Source organism: Schistocerca americana, chromosome 1, assembly GCF_021461395.2.
Source record: "Schistocerca americana isolate TAMUIC-IGC-003095 chromosome 1, iqSchAmer2.1, whole genome shotgun sequence".
Taxonomy (NCBI): Eukaryota; Metazoa; Arthropoda; class Insecta; order Orthoptera; family Acrididae; genus Schistocerca; species Schistocerca americana.
In genome coordinates this window covers 236,793,695-236,815,808 of record NC_060119.1, presented here as the reverse complement: position 1 = coordinate 236,815,808, position 22,114 = coordinate 236,793,695, and the positions used below count along the sequence as shown (strand labels likewise).

Genomic DNA, 22,114 nt, shown 5'->3' with positions numbered 1-22,114 from the left:
GTAAAGCTGCACGCCCTCGGGAAAAATTACGGCCGCAGTTTCCCCTTGCTTTCAGCCATTCGCAGTACCAGCACAGCAAGGCCGTTTTGTTTAATGTTGCAAGGCCGGGTCAGTCAATCATCCAGACTGTTGCCCCTGCAACGACTGAAAAGGCTGCTGCCCCTCTTCGGAAACCACACGTTTGTCTGACCTCTCAACAGGTACCCCTCCATTGTGGTTGCACCTACGGTACGGCCATCTGTATCGCTGAGGCACGCAAGCCTCCCCACCAACGGCAAGGTCCATGGTTCATGGGGAAAGGATAAGTAGTTAGTTTGTTAGTTCAAAATTTTAAACTAATGCATCTACAGAGTATCTTCATTCCCAGAGAGCAAAAATATTAATGTTGGAACTAGAAATAAAACAAGAGGGATTATTTCATTGATTTCATTGTAAATGTGATGCAAGATTATTTAACTATGATAAAATATGTGACATATTAACTAATGAACTGTAGACAAATTACAACAGTTGTACATAGAATAAAATATTTGAGCAATAAATTTTGGTAACATATTCCAAAGACATGGCTGAACAAAATAATCTTATCTCTAATAAGTCCTAAATTACAAACAGATAAGGTATAATAGTGAAACTAATCAGGTGAACGAAGCAGCTGTGATGATACAAAGTATTTTTTTAACACAATCAGAGCAATTATAGTAACTGAAATACAGGAAAATGGGGCATGTGCACAAGAGGGGTAATTTACAATATGGCATGGATGAGATTATGAGTAGTTTCTGCTGCTGGAAGTGGCAAGTAAGGGAACCTTGTCTGGTCATTCAGTACTGAGCTTGGATTGACGGGCATGTGTTCACTAATTTCCAAAATTTCTAGATAGTTCATCTTCCTTCCTTTGTGGATGTGATGTAATACTTCATTTTTCACCTTGTAACTATGACCGTCTTTAAGCAGGTGTTCTGCAAAAGTAGAATCCCCTTTTCTATGTTTTTAACTTGTGTTGTGTCCTTTCATGCGGGTACATATCGCACTGCTAGATGGGTCTATATAGAATTTTCCACAGTTACAAGTAATTTTGTATATTCCACTCTTTTCCAAAGCTGGAGTGCTGTTTTTACCATTGAGCAAAATGTGGCCAACTGTGTTGTACACATAAAATGATGTTTTTGCATTCCTGGATTTAAGCTTTCCGGCTGCCTTTCATTCAATTATACATTGCCTAATGTCCAATCCCATGATGAAAACAACTTCGAAATGGAATTAAATACAACCAAAGAAATAGCATCAAACAATAACTATCATCCTACCTTATGGACTTCATAATGCATGAAAAGTAGAAAGAACAGGTATACTCTCTTCTTTACCTTAACCTTGACCCACCACCTTCAGAATGCAATAAATGGTGCACAATTAATTACTTAGGAAAAGTCTCACTGGATGTAACCTGAAAGCTTAAATCAAGGAAAGCAAAAACATCATTTTAAGTGCACAAAACAGCTAGACACTTTTAGGCCCCAAGCCAGTGGAAAACTAAACAGAAGTAGAACACTACAGAATCAAGTGGAGACCAGAACTTTTCAAGTGAAGAGCTCTAGAGTGATTCTGGACCCTTTTAGGCAAATTCTGGAAGAAGACAGACCTGCCTGTGGTAACAACAGGTATTTGATTGAGAAGTTGATTGATTCTATGGTGAACAGCCGCTACCATACTTTAACCTCTGAAGGAAGTTGTATTCCGAGAGGTTTGAATATGCTCCAGAGTAGGACTCTTAACTTCTGCCACTCAATTTACGGAACTGAGAATAGACAAGTGTATGAGTCACTATTCTTTGTGTCATGTGTGTTAATTCTTGAATAATCATGTTGAACTCTGAACTATTTTGAGCTCATGAATCTTTCATGCACTGTGATCACAAAATGGATTTCATTTTCGTGAGTCTTTGATGACTATTTATTTGGGGAGTTTGCTACCATTCTTGTACTGGTCTCAAAGTAATTTTACTGCATTTGATAAGCATATTTTCTGTCTGCATTTTAACTAAATATTGTAGGACCACTTCCCATTTATTTGAAATATCCTTTCTTGAATAAACATCATTCAATAAAATTCTCTGTTGTCTTCATCAATTACAGATGTTAGAATAGATGCCTTGTTATTCAATTATTCATATAACTTTTACTTTGTATTTCTCTTTATTTTATTAACTCACAATTCTAGCCAATTCATAGACTATTTGACTGCTGGATCACAGCCACAGGTTATTATTTGCAGCAAGTTAGATGCAGGGCATGAAAGCAGACGTGTGTGGCTTGATCCTATGACTACATTGAGCTGCTCTTTTTTAAACATAGCAATGCACAGAACAAATACCTAAAGCACGGGTAACCAAAAGTAAAGATGCAACTGATTTTCTTGTATAGGATGCTGTTTAGTAAGAGCTGCTACACAAACAGTAACTGTTAGATATCATTGTAATTACCAGACACAGTTCCCTTATTCGCCACTTCTAACTGCAGATACTACTCATAATCCCATCCATATCATGTTGTAAATTACCCCTCTTACTCACATGCCCCATTGGATTGTAATACATATAGATTGTAATATATAGGAACTACATATTTGTTTTACCATGGACAGATATTCTGAAGTAATCCGCGAATATGTATTCGTGGGGAATCATTGCAGCAATTTTGCTTGTGAGAACCGACATTATTCAAGCCATGACATGTGTATGTTGATATCCAGAGAGGATCATGCTGTTGAATGTTCTAAAGCCATCATCATCATCAATAAACATAATATGCCATGAGGTTCTGCCATAATGCCCCTGGGGTGCTGAAAGCAAAGTATGTCTTATAATGAGTCGAACACACACTTCAGCACTGCTACAAAGTGTTCTCTGCCATCAGTCTTTTAATATGCTCACAACTATCACTGACACTGATCAGTGGGAAGTAGATGACAATCTACATTCTACTGACAACTTTACAGTCTAGCAACAACTAGCTGATTGTACAGGTCGCAAAAGGAAGTCACCAAAGTCAATGGTTAGCAGGTTGAACAGACACTAAATCTCCATATACTGCATTCAAAAATTATAAAATGATTCATAATGTGTGGGTCACATTATGATTGTAACTCACCAAGCCAATGAGGCATCCATTTCAGTCTCATTCCAGTCCATTTCAAAAAGAATAGGAACCCGCATGTATCAACAAACATGCAAATAGTTCATCTGCAATGGAACACTGATAAACACTCCTAACACTCAGTATGGATTCAGGTAAAAACTGTTGAAAATGGTTTTTGACAATACTCAGCATCTTTGAAGCAAAACCATCTGTTGATGCCCTAATGATTTACCTGAGCAAGGCATATGACTCTGTGTCTCACTGGATTCTAATAGAAATCTGTGGTGGTGTGGCATTCAAGATACAGAGCTCACTCTTCAGGGTGTATACGACCCGGGACAACCGGGAGATCCGGGAAAAACCCGGGAATTTTTTCATCCGGGAGAAAACCGGGAAAAACCCGAGAATTTTTTAGAATTCCGGGAATTTTTCGTTATTTTAGGTTTCAGTTAAATTTTTGTAATCTTGACTGGTAAGAATCGATACTCTAACAAAGGATATTACTCTATCCTGCTACTGCAGAATATTACAACAACAATAAAACGTGAACGAGAAAAAAATATGAAAATAAAACATAAATTGCAAAGAAAATGTGCCATATACAACAACAAAACACAATGCTCATACAAACGTTTGCCAACAGCAAAATGTGTCAAAGGGATTAGTAAGACTATGCAATGCTTCATAACAACAAACTGTCTCCGATGAGCGTGATGTCACAACTGTTTAACTATATTTAGATTCGTTATAGCAGTTACGAGCGGACTCATGCGCATGCGCAGTTGAGCGGCGGGGCAAACCGATGTATTTGACCTGAATGACAATTGCGGGGGGAGGAGGGTGCGGCAAATTCATAATCTTGAGAAGAAAAAAATCATATTTCACAAAGAGCCTAGCATCCAGCGCACGTTGGTCTACCGATTACTCACGATTTTGAAATGCATCCCTGTTGGTTTTTGAACACACTCTGTAAGTTGATTTCTGAATGAATCATAAGTTAATTTTTGAATGCGTGCCTAGTGTACGTGATGTCTGTCAGGGGAATCCTCGTCACATCTAGAAATAAACTTTCCTGCAAGCAAAAGGAGACCGGGTTATACGAGCGGAGCGGAGTAAAGCCGAACGAGTGAACGCCAACCGCTGTCTGATTATGTGGTTGATTGGGTTTGGAATGATCACCTTTGTTATAATTACTTGCGAAATCCATAGAGTCAGACTACCAGAGTGGAAATTAACGACTAACAGGAATAACAGGTAAGAAAGATTACGTATTATCTTCTCGGTGTATCCAAGAAAATGAAATTTCGTCAGAAAATTTTTGGCCAGATCACTACATTAGTAAGGGCTAGTTGTACAGTCCCCATCTAGCAGCCGCTTAACTTCTATTCTGGAAGTAGCGCGGAAAGTGGTTTGTACGAACATAACAACGCCTAACCGGAGAATAATCAGGGATAACTAAACCGGTGATTCTGGCAGGGTTAGTGAAGTTAACCGGCGACTAAATTTTGACAAAGGCAGGAATAGTTCCAGAATTAGTCATGACAAGATTGTTTGTTAGAACAAGGAAGGAGAAGAAACGGGGACATCACACCAATTAGGGAAGAATATGAGGATTCCAAATTTAAGTAAAAATCTCGTACTACTACTTTTCGATCTCATGCTCGAGAAACTGGGGCGTATGAATGAACTGTGAAACTATTTTCTAATATTAAACTATTTGCTTGTAGTAGGCCTAATAGGCATTTTATGTTGGTCTTTGTCAATTATATTCTGTCGTGTTATAAAAATGACCATTTGTGCAAAAACAGTCTCGTTAATTTTGTGTGTGTTACAATTTCTGCAGTGTTAGAAAGACCTATTTTGTTTTATCTAGCAGACAGTGACAAAATAAACGTAATCAGATCGAGAAACCACACCAGTCATGTGTAGTATTTGTATTAACAGCTTACGCAGTATTAGACAACCATATTTCGGCCTCTTTTCTTTTATGACATAACGTAAGATCTTTTAATGTTTTACACATACGAACATAAGGGCTTCCTACGTCATCGTAGCTGCCAAAGCGCGGTGGCGCCTGTTATCTGGCGCTCTCTGACGACTGCTGAAAGGAACCTATTTCTAACAGGTCGCGGGAAAATATTGCGAATGGTGGTTTGAAAAACGTTACTTTCAAAGCAAATTTCCTCTTTCGCAAGTGGAACTTTGTGTGAGAATGTACGATGAATTCCTTAAATCACAGAGCGTTTGATGACGAGCCATTAGAAGTATTTCGAACCCAGATCAGACAATCGTGTCGTTATTATGAGCAAATTGATGTAGTGCTACGGGAAGCTCTCGCTCCTCTGCGGTAGCTAATTTATTTGTGGAAAACTTTGAGAACAAGTCACTGGACTCGGCTAAAAATTTTACTGGCACATTTGTGTGATGTATCTTAAACTGTAACACGGGCAAGAAAAATCAACATTATATGTGAAAACTTAGCTTCTGTTGCAGCTTATTAACCTTAGGGACCAATGATGTACGTGAAAGCTTTGCTTTTCTTGTAGGAACACTATGTATATTAATTTAAAACATTAACTTTTCCTGTTTGTGTAACCGCGCTACTTAACAGTGATGTTGCTATTAGCGGACTACATCGTGTGTCCTACGCTCTGAATAGCTGCTGTCATCGGCTGGCGGGATCACGATTACATGGTTCGGAAAGTAACATGCGGTGTTTGGTGGGAATCGAACTTATACTTTCGTGATACGAAAATATACAGCGTACATATTGCTGCCGGGAAATTCTACGCCCATATGTAAAAACATAACCATTCAAAGAATTGATATGTTTTACAGTTCCGAGGGAAAATATACTGTCACTTAATAAAACAGAAAAAGTGTGTTTTCATCCGGGAGAAAGTGTATTTTTAACCGGGAAATCTGGGAATAATCTGGGAATTTTTTTTCGTTGTCCACGTATACACCCTGCTCTTACAGAATCTTATCTTGACAACAGGAAGTAGAAGGTACACTTTAATGGCATGAGCTCTACATTCCTAGACATTTCAAGAGGTGTGCCTCAAGGTTTCATGTTGAGACCCCTATTGTTTATAATCTATATTGATGACCTACCTAGCATCATGCTATGTTAATCTGTTCTGTATGCTGATGGCACCACTTTCATTGTAACTAGAAATGATATAGAGGACCTAAAGGAACAAAGCAAAGTCAACCTAATAATTTCTAGTATCCAGTTTAAAGACAATGAATTAACTGAAAACCAGAATCAAAAATGTATTTTATAACAATGAAAACAATCAATATTTGACAAAATAATTTAATTGGGTAGATAAAAAAATCTCCTCGCCAAGCAGCTGCAGAAAACACACACACACACACACACACACACACACACACACACAAAAGAAAGTTATAATTCGGCAAGCTTTCAGAGCCAGTGGCTCCTCCTTCAGGCAGAAGGTTTGAAGAGGAAGGAAGATGGGTGAAGCGGAAGGACTGGAGACGTCTAGAAAAAGGGGTAGATTTCGAGAAAGTCACCCAGAACTGCAGGTCAGGGGAGACTTACCGGATGGGATGAGAAGGAAAGACTGATTGTTGCGGACTGCATTGGACAAGATTTGAAAACCTCAGAGCTTGAAGCTGGAAGACAGGGTAACATACAAGGCAGAGATTAGCATGAGTTAATAAGAGTGAAAAGCTAAGTGCATTGTACATAACAGAGGTGGGAGGGGGCAGTAAAAAATAGACAGATAAGACGATGAAAGATGTATAAAACTAAAACAGAGTACTATGTATTTTTTCATTTATGAAATACCAACAACAACTGTAATTCTTTCAAAGTTCTGGGTGTACACTTGCATTCCAAATTGACTTGCATCACCACACAGATTCTATATGCACTAAATTATCAAAAGTCATATATGTGTTAGATAAACTTAAAGCATGTGTGAGTGAAAAACTTATCTGAAAAAATTATCCTTAGTTCTTATCACACAGTTTTCCAGAGCAACATAACTTATGCATACTGCTTTGAGGCAGCTCCACTGGGACAAAAAGAGTTTTTATGTGGCAGAAAAAGACTATCAGATGTGTAGTCAGTGTTTTCAAAACAACATATCTTGTAGACTACTTTTCAAGAAACTCTGCATCATGACAGTCCCTCATTATTTATACTTAGTCACCTAGTCTACATGAAAGAAAACCACGAGAGCAAAAAATTAAGGCAATCTTTTCATTGTCACAATACATATCACAAAGAAAAGATTGACCAACCTTTTACAAGACTAAGCAAGATTCACAATAGCTATACATACTTTGGAGTAAAACTGTTCAATGCATTTCCGCCAGAAGAATATATTACCTCATTAAAAACCTTCAGAATTGTTCTACAAAACTGGCTTAAGAAGAAGGCTTTCTATGCCATAAAGAAATTTTTACTATGCACAGGAAGATCTAAAATTTTTACTTATACTCATTGTGTGCACCTCTATGTGATTCAACTATTATTGAGCATATTGATATTTATCATTCACGCTGTACAAATTTTTAACATCAACAGCATGCAAAACTCTTGAAGATGAAAACAAATAAATAAAGAAAAGAATAATAACAGACATTTTGGTTTGTAATGTAATTCAAAAACTGTTTGTGTTATTTAACTGCAAAATGTTATACTCATAATATCATTAAAAAAACCTGTACCCATCATATCAATCTCTCAAATGGTTTGTCCCACATCTTATTGTCCTATGCACAAAAAATTATGATAAAGGACCAATAAAGTGCATACCATTATCTGGATCTGTTGTTTGCACTTGGAGCTGACATTGAGTTTTTCAGTTCACACCATGTTTAAGGGGGTGAAGGAGTTTTTTTAACAATGAAAATCTTTAAAACAGCCCTACCTTCATGCAGATGAAGGGAGATGAAAGGAAAAAAAAACAATAATAAATAAACCACTAAAACAAGATAATACACTAGTATATTACTGACAAATCACTGATATTCGTATAATTATGGCAATAATAAGCTGCTGCTTTTTTTCCATTCTGAAGGTTGTGTCCAGGATCTACACTCTCTGGGATTATCATCCAGAATATGTGATGGTGTTGTTGACTGTACAGATATGTCAGATGAAACAGACTGTAGCTATTGCTCAAAAGGTCTAATACACTGTGGCATCGGAAAAGCTTGTATTTCCGCTGATAAAGTTTGTGACGGTAAAAAAGATTGCCCAAATGGGAGTGATGAACGTCATTGTTGTAAGTAGTTAGAAATAAATTCTATGCATAAATGTTCAGAAATTACTTTATTGTGTTGCACAGTTCATGTAGTCCAAACTGCATTGTGCGGCTTAGTCTCGTAATTTACATTAGTTGTGTTTTTCATTTCAGTAACAGTTGCACCTAGCTTGTCTGTAGTTGAAACAACTCTTGCCTCCACAACACACTTGTCACACTATTTCTCAGAAGGTTATCTCCTACTCAAAGAAAAAGGGCAAACTGGAAAGCTGTGCACAGAAAATTTAAATACTACAGTCCCAGAGCCAAACAGACAAGCCACCCTAAATAATATTGCATCTTCAATGTGTCACCGATTGTCATATCAGTAAGTATTGACTTTCTCTGTGGAAAACTGTAGCCTATGTAGTGTACTAATAGAATTTTGAAAGAATCCAATCTAAAATTCTGCACAAACAGTTGATACGTTCCTGACATGTCATATAAGTAACATCAAAGGTTGTTGTTCACTGATAACCCATTTCACCAGGGCATCCTGTTGGCATGGAAATTCAGCATACATTTTGCTATGAGTTTGAAAAATTATGATCAACACTTTACCAAGATTTGTTCTGTAGTACATGATGTTTTCCATGTTTCATTCAGTGTTTGTAGTTGCAACATTTCCCAAAGCAGAAAACTTTTTAGATACAGACATACTGCTTCTACGATTAAAATAACATTTCCATGTTACTTGTTCATAACTTTCTGCAACAGAACCACTGACATCACAAAAAAAGAATGCAGTTTCTATGAACTTCCTTGAAGCTACAGAGAAAAAGAGGACTGAACAAGTGAAGAATGGCAGTAAAAATGTCAGAGGAAAGCATACTCAGATGTAGCCCCTAGTCAAATGACACACAAATGCATTACAAATAAGAAATGCCAAAAGTAGAAGCAACAGATATTTTTACACATCAGAAAATCAACAAAGTCAAGCTTTCCTGATAAATAAAAGTTATTGTCATACAAGCTGAAATTTTGGGCTGTGAAATTGCAGACACTATCCTAATTCCCTTCAGAAAACTTACGTGTTTCAACTTTGTATTTTTAAACCTCACTGATAAATGGAATGTAACAGTTCTTTTATTATTTCTGTAATTAATGTAATGGTATAGATCATATGACACAATAATAACACCACAGAATAAATTAATTGCAAAAGCAAAGGTCCCAAGTTCAAGTTCCAGTTCTGCACACAGTTTTGATGTGCCAGGAAGTTTCAAATTAACTGAATTATAAAATGAACACTTGTATCTTACTTCCTAAAAATGTAAAGTGTAGGTTAAAATAGTTTTTGTGGAACATGATGAGTACTCTGTACTGTAGCAATATCCATTGTCTAACACATCTTTCAATTTATGTAGAACAGTGAACACTGTGAGAATAGAGGAAGATAAAGAACACAGTGAAAGATATGTTTACATGCAGGACCCTGCATCTGCAGACATAACTTTTGTACCAGCGCCATGCCCAAAAAGAGAAGTTCTGTATATTGGATGTGGTGACCTTGGTAAGTAACAGATAAATGCTAAGATATAGGTTATCGAAACACACACACACACACACACACACACACACACACACACACACAAAATGACAACAGCATGAACAAGAATAATATTGATATGGAGTCATTATGCTAAACAAATCCATTTTTGTTGCACAGATGATTATAACAAACAGCCTCTACAAAGATTTCATAGCTTTAAAGTTGGAATGTTAGTATAGAAAGGAATCAGACATGTAGCTACATAGTTTAGAAAAACTAGTTGTTGCATATAAACAGTCTTCTGGATAATTTACTGCAGTTTAAGAGTATCTAAGGACATGCTGATGGACAAGTCACTCTACTCACAGGGACTCTTAAAACTATTGTTTTGATTACTACATAACTCATGTTAGCAATAATATAATATTACAATATTTCATTAGATTAATGTATTTTAATCTATAATGACTAATTAAAATGTACATCTTCACTTATTTTCCCAAATCTTAGAGCCTTCTCTCTTAGAGATAGTTGCAACAATCATTCTCAAAATTTAATGCAAAATTGTTGTATTTTTCTGATTCACAAAGTGCATTCCTGCTAAGTATCTAAAGTCACACATACCAGTTGATTTACTCAAGAAAATATATTTTTAAAAACAGCTATGATATATTCCTGTTTCAAAGACATTTCTGTTGTATTTACTTTACTGTAACACCCACCCAGGACAGATTTGCCCCTATAGTGTTATCATCATTGCATGAGCTGCATCAGATCAAGGTAATTGTTAACAATTTAATGTTAGTGTTATGATAATGACTTGTAAAAGATTACGAGTACCATGAAACTTCTTTTTCTTTCTAGACTGTGGGACCCAACCAGCAAGAGGAACTTATGGCATTGATGGTCTGAGTAAGACAGCAGCTCACGGTGACTGGCCTTGGCATGCTGCACTTCTTAAGGATGGAGTCCATGTCTGTGATGGGACACTTGTGTCTCCACTGTGGGTGCTGACAACTACATCCTGTTTCCAGGGGTATGTCACCCAGATAATGTATTGCACAGTAGAGAAATAAATTTTACTCGTAGTAATATTAAACCTCTAGGGAAGATTACATGGGGTATATACAGTGCCAGAAAGAAATATTGTACACCCTTTTGGAGGTTCCTAATTCACTCAAGATTTATTGTTGCAACCACGAATGAAATGATTACATTTAGAGATTAACAGCACAGGCAATCTGAAGTACCAGGTATCGACCCGTGCTGAAACATCTGTATTAGTACATGATGTAGCTCCATGGGCGGCAATGCAGCTGCTGACTCTGGCATTCAGTAAATCATACAGATGGTGAATATTGTCCCGTGATACATTATGCCATGCCTGCTTGACCTGTTCACGTAGTTCTGTATGAGTTGTTGGTTTACAAGTCACACAAGTCACTTCTCATCTCATCATACCCCACATTTGCTCAATTGGAAACCTTACTACCAAGGGAAACTGCTGTACGTCTTGTAGAGAACACTGTTTTATGCACTGTAAATGTGTGTGTGTGTGTGTGTGTGTGTGTGTGTGTGTGTGTGTGTAAAAGACAGCATTCACCAGGTCTAAGTCGTACCTGCCAATGGCCATCACACGTGTGTGTCAGAATTTACTTTCATTGGTGAAGACCACAACAAGCCATTCCATCTCTTCCAAGTGATTTTCTGACAGCACTTGTCAGACTGTGCACATTAATGCTGGGGTGTAAGTGAAAGACAGGCTAGGTGTGTGCATGTCCATAGTCCCACTGTTAATAAACATTTCACAACACTTCTTGTTGACAAGTCTGGGCTCATAAGCTCTCTTATCTGTATTGTAGTAGCTGTACAAACTTCCACTGATGCCCTTATGATATGATGGTCCTGACGGGTGTCTGAGCTGTGTGGACATTCAGAACCTTGTCTACCTATGTGGCGGTTCTCTGAAAGAATGATCCTACCACTCAGAAAGCCACAATTTGACTTCTTTCAAACTCACTCTGTTCAATGCAGAAAGCATAATGCATCTCCTTGGCATGATTGCCTGCTTTCTTCACACATTTGCATCACACTGAGCATTCTGATTGTGAGCATCCCCTATTAAAGGGTAGACACAAATGACACTCCGGTAGCTATGCCACTACACTATCTATTGGCAGACAATGTTGAAACCATTATCAGTAGATCTACTACTCCCTGATGGTACACGCCATTATTGGATCAAAATTGATGTCATCTTTCCACATGTACCATTTTTTTTTTTCCAACAGTGTATTGGTGAAGCTAACTATGTCTGGATTGCCGTTATCGAGATAGTGGCTGAAATGAATTTTCTCTGTTCTTACATATTACTTTTATTTATTGCATTTTTCATCTCATGCTGAGAAAATTGTTTCACAGGCAGGCAAAGGCACAGTGGACTGTACGGCTAGGAAGCATTCGTCTGTCTGCATCTACACCTTGGCAACAGGAGCAACCAATAGTGGGCATGATGAAGTCTCCAGTGGAAGGGAGCTCAGTAGCTATGGTGAAACTTGCAGAAGCAATAAATATGTCAGACTTTGTTAAGCCAATATGTCTGCCTAATGAAGGCAGTACTTTGCTACCCTATGCTAATACAACGTACTGCAACACTCTTGGATGGGCAAAGAACCGTAAGTTATCTTTTTGCTTTGTTTTCCGTCAAAGACAGCAACATATGATAGCTAATAAAGATGTAATCATCATTATTAAAAAGTATTCTCTGAAACATTAGTCAAGCAAATATTTTAAATGAAGTGAAATTATATCAGTAAATAATGGAAAGCAGTAAACATGACAGTCAACATGTAAACTTGTGAAACAGAGAGCAGTTGGCAGCTGTGAAAAGATGATTCATAAAATAAGTACAAATAGTTGATTTTAACTGTTTGTGCAATACGTGAAACAGTAACCAATCAGGAAAATCAATAGCACACAATAATATCTTAAAATCCTGTTTCAAGAGAGTGGAGAGTAGTGAAAGAAGTTAAGCAGTGGGTTCACACACATAGAGTGAGTGTTGTCTGTAGACTTTTTGTTACTTAATATGAATAGGAATAGATAAAATGGCTGTAAGTATCGCACAGACAGAAAAATATTAAAATCAGTAGGAAACATTCTAAAGAAAAATGGAATCACAAATTTTTTAACCACAAATAATCCTATCTTTGAATTCCATCTGCAAACTTCAGCCCTACTGAAAATAATATTGGTGTCAAGAGGTGCTAGTAGTATTACATCAGGTCTGATACTGTCATACCTTTCAAAAGTATGATGATGCCATTTTAGCAGTGGAAATCTACCACATGCACCAGAGTGATGGAGTATGGTTTACACTGTAGAATGTCATTCTAGGTGTTTTGATAGCACTGAAGATGCAACCTTAATAAAGAACTACAAGGACACCTTTTTGTCATATCAAACCACTGCAGTTTTTTTCTGACAAAACACTATATGAGCAAATGATTAAGCCTTCAGAGGATTTAGTTTTGCCTTTACTGTTAGTTGCTAGTTGCACACTTCCATTAATGATGTGCTTACATCTTACATATTCTCATGTAGTTTTTATAAGGGCACTGATAACTACAATGTTAAGTACCTTAAACAGGCAACAAATGAAAATTCTATGGACAACTTTCGCATTTGCTGTTACTCTGTGTGTTATTTCACAAACCTTGGTAAATCAATCCAACACTGACAACTTCTAGGAACTCATCCAAAAGGTACTTTCCAGTGAGACATATACATAAGAATAATGTAACAGAGGATTCTAATACTAAACTAGATTGGTAGAGGCAAAAATAAATAAATAATTACAGCTGTGGAAACAGACAGATAAAAGCAACATATAACCCGAAGAGAAGGGAACGTGAAAGTGCAGTACATAAGACATGTTGAAATACACAAATACAGTGAAAACAAATTATCTTTTAAACTAAACCAAACACTGAAATCAGCTGTAATCATAATTTGTCCAGTATCTTAAGTCATGATTATTGCTGTTTTTGTTCTTCATAAATAGGGCTTATCTAAAGACTATAGTGCCAGCTTTTAGTTCCATCATATTATCATCAATGTAGAATTCATTTACAATAAACAAAATTGCCCTAAAATGCTCAGTGTATAGTCAGTTGCAGGGTGTGAGGCTGAATTTTGAGCACTTCAAAACTAAAAGATTTTTTCAGTAGATGCTAACAAGAAAATGCAATAAGCATTGGGAATTCACTGATGTCGGAGATATAGGAATAGGCCACTTAATACTTCCAAACATGAGATGTATAGCTGTAAAAGTGTATGTGTGTGGGGTGGGGTGAGAGAAATAATGAAAATCAGAAGGGTACAGAGTTCTGGACTTAACAACTTTTGATAAAAAAGTATGACATTACACTAGTTTGATACTATGACCTACCCACCTGCTCATGTAGTGTAACTTGCAGCATGCCAGCTTGCGACTCAGGGAAGTGAGGCAGTCCTGTATCAAATGCAAATGGGCTAGTACACTGGCCAAAATGTGTGTGGTTTTTCAGTGGTTTACCATGCTCATTTAGGCAAATGTCGGGCTGCTCCACAAATTCTACCTCAGAGAATACTTACTGATACAATTAAAATGCAACAACACATGGAACAAAGTTTACATTCCTCACAAGAGCTACAGAGTTAAACAATGAAATAAAATTTGCCATTTCCTGCGAAGCAGATCCCAAACTAGATGGGATAAATACTACAAAAAAGAAAGAAAGATGAAAGTTTAATACAATGATCATAACTATAAACTATCTAAAAATCTACATTCACTTAATAATACCTAGGTAGGTGTCAAGACATGACCTGTATGGTGGGTGGGTGGAGGGGGGGGGGGGGGGGGAGAATCAGCCGCTGGCAAACCAGGATGGACTGCCTTTTCCTCACCTGGACATGGGTTGGTGGTGGTGACTGGAGATGTATAGGGGATCATCACTAAAACATCCCTGGTTAATAAAGCCTTTTATCCTTGACTGGTACAGGGATGGAATCATAGAGGGAGAGAAGGCTGTTGTCCTCTGTGACATGACAAAGGCGGCTCCTCACTCATTGGCTGCTTCCTGACCACAGTTTACAATACATTGGGATAGATGGTGCTTAAACTGCAGCACCTGGCATGACTGAAGACAATGATGTGTGCTTGCCCTGAGCAGTGGTCAACAATAATGTAGGCCTGTACAGGCAGGAAAACAGTGACAGTGCAGCTGAGTAGCTAGATTTCCCAGACTCGAACCTGCAGCAAATCAGAAAGATGGTTGCTAGCAGCAAGAAATCTCCCAATGAGTGACACAGAAGTAGCTCATGCAGAATAGTGTTTTCTCTCGTGGCAGCAGCACTTTAGCTGGGAAATTATAACAGGCTGGAGCATCCATCTGTAGCATTATGCAATGATAACTTCATTTGTTCTGTTTCCTTGTCCAAACAGCTCTTACAAATGCCCTGCTACAGCTGTAAGGTGCCCCAACTTCAACTTTCAGAGTGCCTGGCATAGTCTCCAGTATCAGCATACTGAATAAACGTTCTTGTATTCTGAAAATGCCCTCTTGCTCCATAGTGCCTGTCCTTTGAACTGACAGGTGCTTCTCCCCTTAACATCATTCTGCTACATCAACACTGGTTAGTTCGTTACATCAGACTAGGTTCTGCCATAACATTCCTCCCTCCCTTGAAGATATCGAGTCTCTTGACTGGAACCTGTTTACATTTATGGATGCCATATATCTTAACACTGTTCCATGGGCAGACAGAAAAAGAACAATATTCTCCACTTTTCTTTACATTAATTTAGTGTAAACTACATGGTCCATTGCCTACCTACTCATTTAAGTCTTATTTTGAATCAACAAGTAACACACGAGAAAAATAAAATTATGAAACTTTCTACACTTAAGAATGATTTAACAGCAAAATGTTCCACTCAACTGATTTCTCATGTTCAGTATTTATGCTTACTTTTCAGGTGGTTTCTGAACTCACTATTACAGTACATAATCATGAGTTTTGTCTTTGTGACAAAAGTTTTGCTTATATTTTCTGAGAAAACATGATCTTAAAACTATTCTCATACAAAATCCTTATATGATACAACGATACATAGATATTGGTTAATAGTTCCAATTATTCCCTTTACTTTAAAGCTAATTACAGATTCTTCTTGCAATGTTATATTTTGTTGTACCTTTTCTCACCCCTGTGGCACTTTATCACATAAACTGAATCTTAATGGTTTTGTCCACAGCTTAGTGGGTTTGTCCCTCATGACAGGAGAACATTGTGCACAATATGTCATTGGCAGCTGTCTCTCAGCTGAAACAATGTCTCCCTGAGTTAAATGGTGCACTGTGAAAGAACAAACACACAATATCTTCTCTTACACTCAGTGCCTATAATGTAGCAAGTATTATCAACTTTACATATTTCCTGATCACCAGGCACACATTCCTGAAGGGGTTGAGCCTTGTCAGCCTGATCACTAGCCATGCATCCGTGTTTGCTCTTTCTTCTCTTCCTCCCTTCCGAGGAGATGGCACCATCACAGGTGTTGATGAATCTCTGTCCTTCAGAAATAAATGCATCTGTATCACATCAGTATCTACAACATCTTGAACATAAATAAGATCACCTATAACTTCCTGTGCATCCTCCACTAAACCCACAACAAACTTACCATCTGCAGTTACACTCTGTGTAGGGGAAAAGAAAAGAAAACCATTGGCACATGTACTTCCCTGCACATCTCATCCAGTCTCCTCAGCCCATTATCGCCCAGCAGGGTAGATACTACTGCACCTACATTATATCACCCATGTTACTTACACCCTCATTTACTTCAGTACAGCCCATAATAATACTCTGTCTGGCCCTACAGCTAATTCAGGCTTACATTTCCACAAGATATTAGAGCTGATAAAGCCACACTATTCTCTTTAATTTCTGCAGCTACTTTACATGTCTAAAACACAAACTATTAATTTCTTTCTCCTCTCTTTCCACTGGAGTGTACTTTCCACAAATGGCAGCCACTGAAGTTGAAAAACTTCTGACATTAGAATGTAGCAGTCAGGAAGTGGCCCTTACTGTGGTGTGAGAATTAGTTACTGGCCAGTCAGGATGGAGTACTACTTCCATTACTTGATGTGGGCTGTGGAGGTGAGGTGGTGGCAACTTGAATTGTAAGGCAGACTTCCATGAAACATCCCTGGTTAAGAACGTTTCTATTTATGACAGTTACAGGGATGAAATCATAGCTGGAGAGGATGTTGTCCTCTGTTAAAGTACTGGCCACAGATGACAGACAGATCCTTGCTACTCAGCCACTTCATAGCCACAGTGTATGATACACTGGGTGGATGGTGTTTTACTGCAAAGCATGGCATGACTCAAGACAATGATGTGTCCATGCCCTGGGCAATGGTCAGCAATGACATAGGTTTGCAGAGGCCAGAGAACAACAACAGTGTAGCTGGACAGCTAGGTGTCCAGATTTGAACCCACAGCACACTAAGAAGGAGGTCGTTAGCAGCAGGAAGTCACCCGGACGTAACACACCAATGCAAAGTTGCCAAGTTGACTGCATACAGATTACCTCAGGCACAAGCTGCAGCTACTATAGTTCAACTCTTTTATCTTGGCGGCTCGCGCATGCCCGCTCAGACGCGGGAGATTGCTGCATTGCCAGTTGCACACGACGCACGCGCCAATAGAAGCAGCGCCATAGTATAGCATAGTTCGCAAGCTTACATGTAGGGGGGAGCGCGCAGTTCATGAAGTAAAGCCACCACGGCTGCATTAACCCTTTCGCTGCTACAAAGACGTGCTCCCTGCATTCCGCGCTGTGCGCGATTTTGACACTGCACTGCTCGCCTGTGCAGACACATGGTGTTCCCACTGCTTTGACACTCTTATCAATCGATTCCACAAAAACTATTTGGCCCAAAAATTAGGTTTTTACACATCTTCTTGACTGATACCTTCCCCCCATAAATGACTTAATTTTGTTTCGATGTTCAACGCAGTTATTATGCAGCATTAAATGTAGTAAACCATTGCACGAAATTTTGAAGAGTTTGCAGAGGTAAAAGTCCATAGAGTATACTTTCCGTATGGTCGATTTTAGTTGCCACAATGTTGAGAATGAAATGTGGACAAGATACCTAAATTTCATATAAAATTTAGTGTGTGACAATATCTCATTTAATTGAAGTACGACATAGGTGTCGTATGTAATATTGAGAAATATTCCGTCTTTCGCGACTGTAACAAAAGTTTTATTTACACTGAGCACGTTTGGCTTTATTTTAAAGCACTTCAATCAATCAAAAAGGAAGTAGACAAAGTATATTAAACAAAACTGTGGACTTACAAAAACATTAGGACTCGAATATACCGTCTATCAGTGAAGTGCTCTGAGCTATGTCAAATATAATTTTTGTGTGTGGCACACACAAACTTCATTTATTTGCTAAAACACTGATCTGCCAACACAAACGTTGAATATTGTGTTACCGCAGCACAAAACTACGAAAGGCGACTTGGCAATGGAGAAGACAAAATACTGTCCACTGAAGATGCTTCAAAAGAGAGAAACGCGTCTGGTCTAAATAAGTCCCTTATTACAGTTGCAGAAGAGAAATATATTTCAGTACCATTGGTAAAACTGCGACTGTGGAACAAAAACGAGAAAGAGAACATGAGTACCGTTGTGTATGTGCCATACCTTTCCTTGATTGAAGTGCTTTAAAATAAAGCTAAACGCGTCCGGTGTAAATAATACTTTTATTACAGTCGCGAAAGACGGAATATTTCTCAATATTACATACGACACCTATGTCGTACTTCAATTAAATGAGATATTGTTATACACTAAATTTTAGATGAAATTTAGGTATCTTGTCCACATTTCATTCTCAACATTGTGGCAACTAAAATCGACCATACGGAAAGTATACGCTATGGACTTCTACCTCTGCAAACTCTTCAAAATTTCGTGCAATGGTTTACTACATTTAATGCTGCATAATAACTGCGTTGAACATCGAAACAAAATTAAGTCATTTATGGGGAGAAGGTATCAGTCAAGAAGACGTGTAAAAATCAAATTTTTGGGCCAAATAGTTTTTGTGAAATCGAATGATAAGTGTGTCAAAGCAGTGGGAACACCATGTGTCTGCACAGGCGAGCAGTGCAGTGATGACAAAATCGTGCACAGCGCGGAATTCGGGGAGCACGTGTCTGCAGCAGTGAAAGGGTTAATGAAGAGACAAAGCACTAGAAATTTCAAAAAATTGCATTCAAACGAATATAATTCGTAAAGTAAGACACTTCGATATTGTTTTTAAATAATGAAAATATTAAGCACCGCACAAGGTTTGAACTCATAACCTTTCGCATAACAGCCCAACACCTTAACCGTTACGCTAACACACCTCATCTGACTACATGACGCCATGAGGACTATAACACGTCACGGAAAATACTGACAAACACTGTTGGTATAACTATGAATTACTCATGCTTCGTCAAAGTACAATAGGAAATAAACAATTATCGCTGTTCTTTATTGCGAAAAAGCGGGTCGTGAGAGTGATACAAACACCTTTCCTTGCTATCACTGGAATTAGGGGTCTTATTGCTTGTTTGGTTTAATTAATTAATAGAATATGAAGCAATTGGTATAAAGAATGCTTTTTCCAAACTTTCTATTAAAGAATGTCTGCTATCAAGACATTGCTTTTGTTCTATTACTTTATTTATGACTGAACATTTCTAAAACTGAAGACACTCGTCCATGCTCTGCACTGCAGTCGAGATGTGGCAACGTCGTTCTCTGTTCATTGGCTGACTGTGTTTTGTGACGTCAGATGCGCAGAACGAACCTAAACTCGGCCGCCAACATAAATGACGCACACTTTAGTGGTAAAGTCCATGAATGGCAGCTGGCTGCTTCATCTTGTGTTGTCAGTGGTCTCAAGTCTTGAGTTATTGGCTGGCACAGACTGCTTCACTGGGCATATTGTACTCAACTGGATATGATTGTGCACAATGAACATCTGAGAGTTCTAAATTAGGTTGTATACATTTGAGTCAGGCTGGCTAGTGTTTTCCCCCACAGCAGCACTCCGGCCCATCAATTGTAACAGGCTGGAGTGCCCAGCTGCAGCTGTTAGGCTATGATTACATCATTCACCCCTGCTTTCCCATCCCGTAAGCTATTCCAGACACACTGCCACTGCTATAAAGTGTCTCAACTTCAATTTTTGAAGGTGGTGTCTGGCATATCACACAGCATCAGCATACTCAGTAATTGTCTTTGTGTCCCGAGTAGGCTATCTTGCTCCATAGCACCTGGCCATTGGATTGATGGGCACTTCTCCGTCTATGATGTCATTCTGCTGATTTGACACTGGGTAGTTCATTACACCAGAAAGGTTGGGGCCTATCACTTGGATCAACTCCAACAAAAACAATGAACTGTCTGATGAGTCTCAGTTGTTACAGACAAAAGGTTCCTTCTTCAAGCACTAAAGCAGGAAGAAAATGACACACAAAGATAATAGAGGCTTACCGATGCCTCTTCTTCAGTCTCCTTCTTGTTTCTTGTTTATCCAGCTTCTTGAGATCTCTTATGAAGAGACACAGTACAACACATTCATTAGTGGTCTGGGACAATCAATGAAGTTACACAACAGTTAGTAATTTAACTTTTGAAACTGCCAGTTTATTGGCATTTCTTGAAATTTTGAATAAACTTTCGGTTCATTTTTGTCAAAATCAGCACTTGTCTCAAAATGAATTTCCAACTTTGTGCATTAAGTCCAAGAATGTTTGCAACTATTGTACACAGTTCATTGGACAGCTTGATCATGCACTAGCGTGTAACATATTTCAAATCGAGCGCGCAGGTTTCTGTTTTCCCTAATGGGCTAAATGAATCTTTTGTAATAACATGATGTATATATCTCACATAAAGTCTAAATGAAACTAGATTTGTCTCCATTTTGGTCAAAATAACAAAAAATAAAATTAACTGTGCAGGTCAACGAACTGTACACGCCCACGTTTTGCACTCTAAGTGATAACTCGTCTCAGAGTAAAAGCCACACATAAACTCACACTTTTTCATGCACACAAAATTCAAAACACCTTTATATTAAACAGATAAATTATGGCTTGCAATTACTATTAAACATTTTCTGTTCTGAATAAACTTCAAGAACTTGTATTTGAAAATCAGCAACATTTTATTGCCTGAAAGAAACTATTAGTTTGCTAAAACGGATTCAGATTACAGTCAACTCGTGTCTAGACAGTGACATCACGAATCGATACTTTGCTTGGAATGAACGAAATACCTGTACTGAAAAATACTGTCCGTTGAGTAATTTACTGACTTTTATAACAAATTTGGTACCCCTTGCTTCGCTACACTGCCCCTCAAACTGTAATGTCACGATAAGATCAAAGACATTACAGGATTCACTGGAGCACGCTAGGGTTGCGTACTGTGCTGTTATACCTTAACTCAGCCATCCCAAGATTCAAACCACAAGTTGTAACATACACTTTACACCACATTTTACATGAGTAATTGTATATGGGGGCCTAACAGAAATTGCTCATTTAAATGAATCTCCAAAAGTCAATGAATTTGTTCGAATTTCACTTTTTGACATGATGCACTTCACTATCTGGTGAGAAGCTCTTTCAACTGGCTGCACAAGGCAGGGATTGCAGCCAGTTAAAAAAAAAAAAAAATTGATAGAACTGTGACCTCCGCCGAGCCGTGCATGCAGCTATAGTCGGCTCGGTCATCTTCTCCTTTCTTGCTCTTCAAACTTTCCGTGTACAGTGTTGGGTTTTGTCAACAGAAAAACGAAATGAATGCGTAATTCTTCCAGTTATTCGGCAAATGTGTTTCATTATTTGTTTAATAAAGATTATTTCTTTGAAATTTGGATTACAGTATCTGTTGTCTCCTTCATGGCTTACTGAAGTTTGGCAATATTCTCATCGATGTGTGCATCGTGATATACTGCTGTGTTTAAAAGGTTTCAAGTGTTGGTTTATTGTTAGAAAAAGTGTGCTATGGATTTGTTTGTGCATTTTTCCCTTATTGTGCAGATTTGCATCTTCATTATAAA

At 38.1% G+C, this 22,114-nt stretch overlaps 1 protein-coding gene across 1 annotated transcript in view; it reads left to right on the top strand.

Annotated features, from left to right (window-relative positions):
* LOC124622426 (atrial natriuretic peptide-converting enzyme) overlaps positions 1-22,114 on the top strand; it is a 276,927-nt gene that overhangs the window by 242,834 nt on the left and 11,979 nt on the right. The window contains exons 7-11 of the mRNA XM_047148159.1: positions 8,195-8,401; positions 8,534-8,747; positions 9,787-9,932; positions 10,776-10,947; positions 12,333-12,586. Of these exons, the coding sequence (XP_047004115.1) occupies positions 8,195-8,401; positions 8,534-8,747; positions 9,787-9,932; positions 10,776-10,947; positions 12,333-12,586 (993 nt within the window). The remainder of the gene's footprint in view (positions 1-8,194; positions 8,402-8,533; positions 8,748-9,786; positions 9,933-10,775; positions 10,948-12,332; positions 12,587-22,114) is intronic.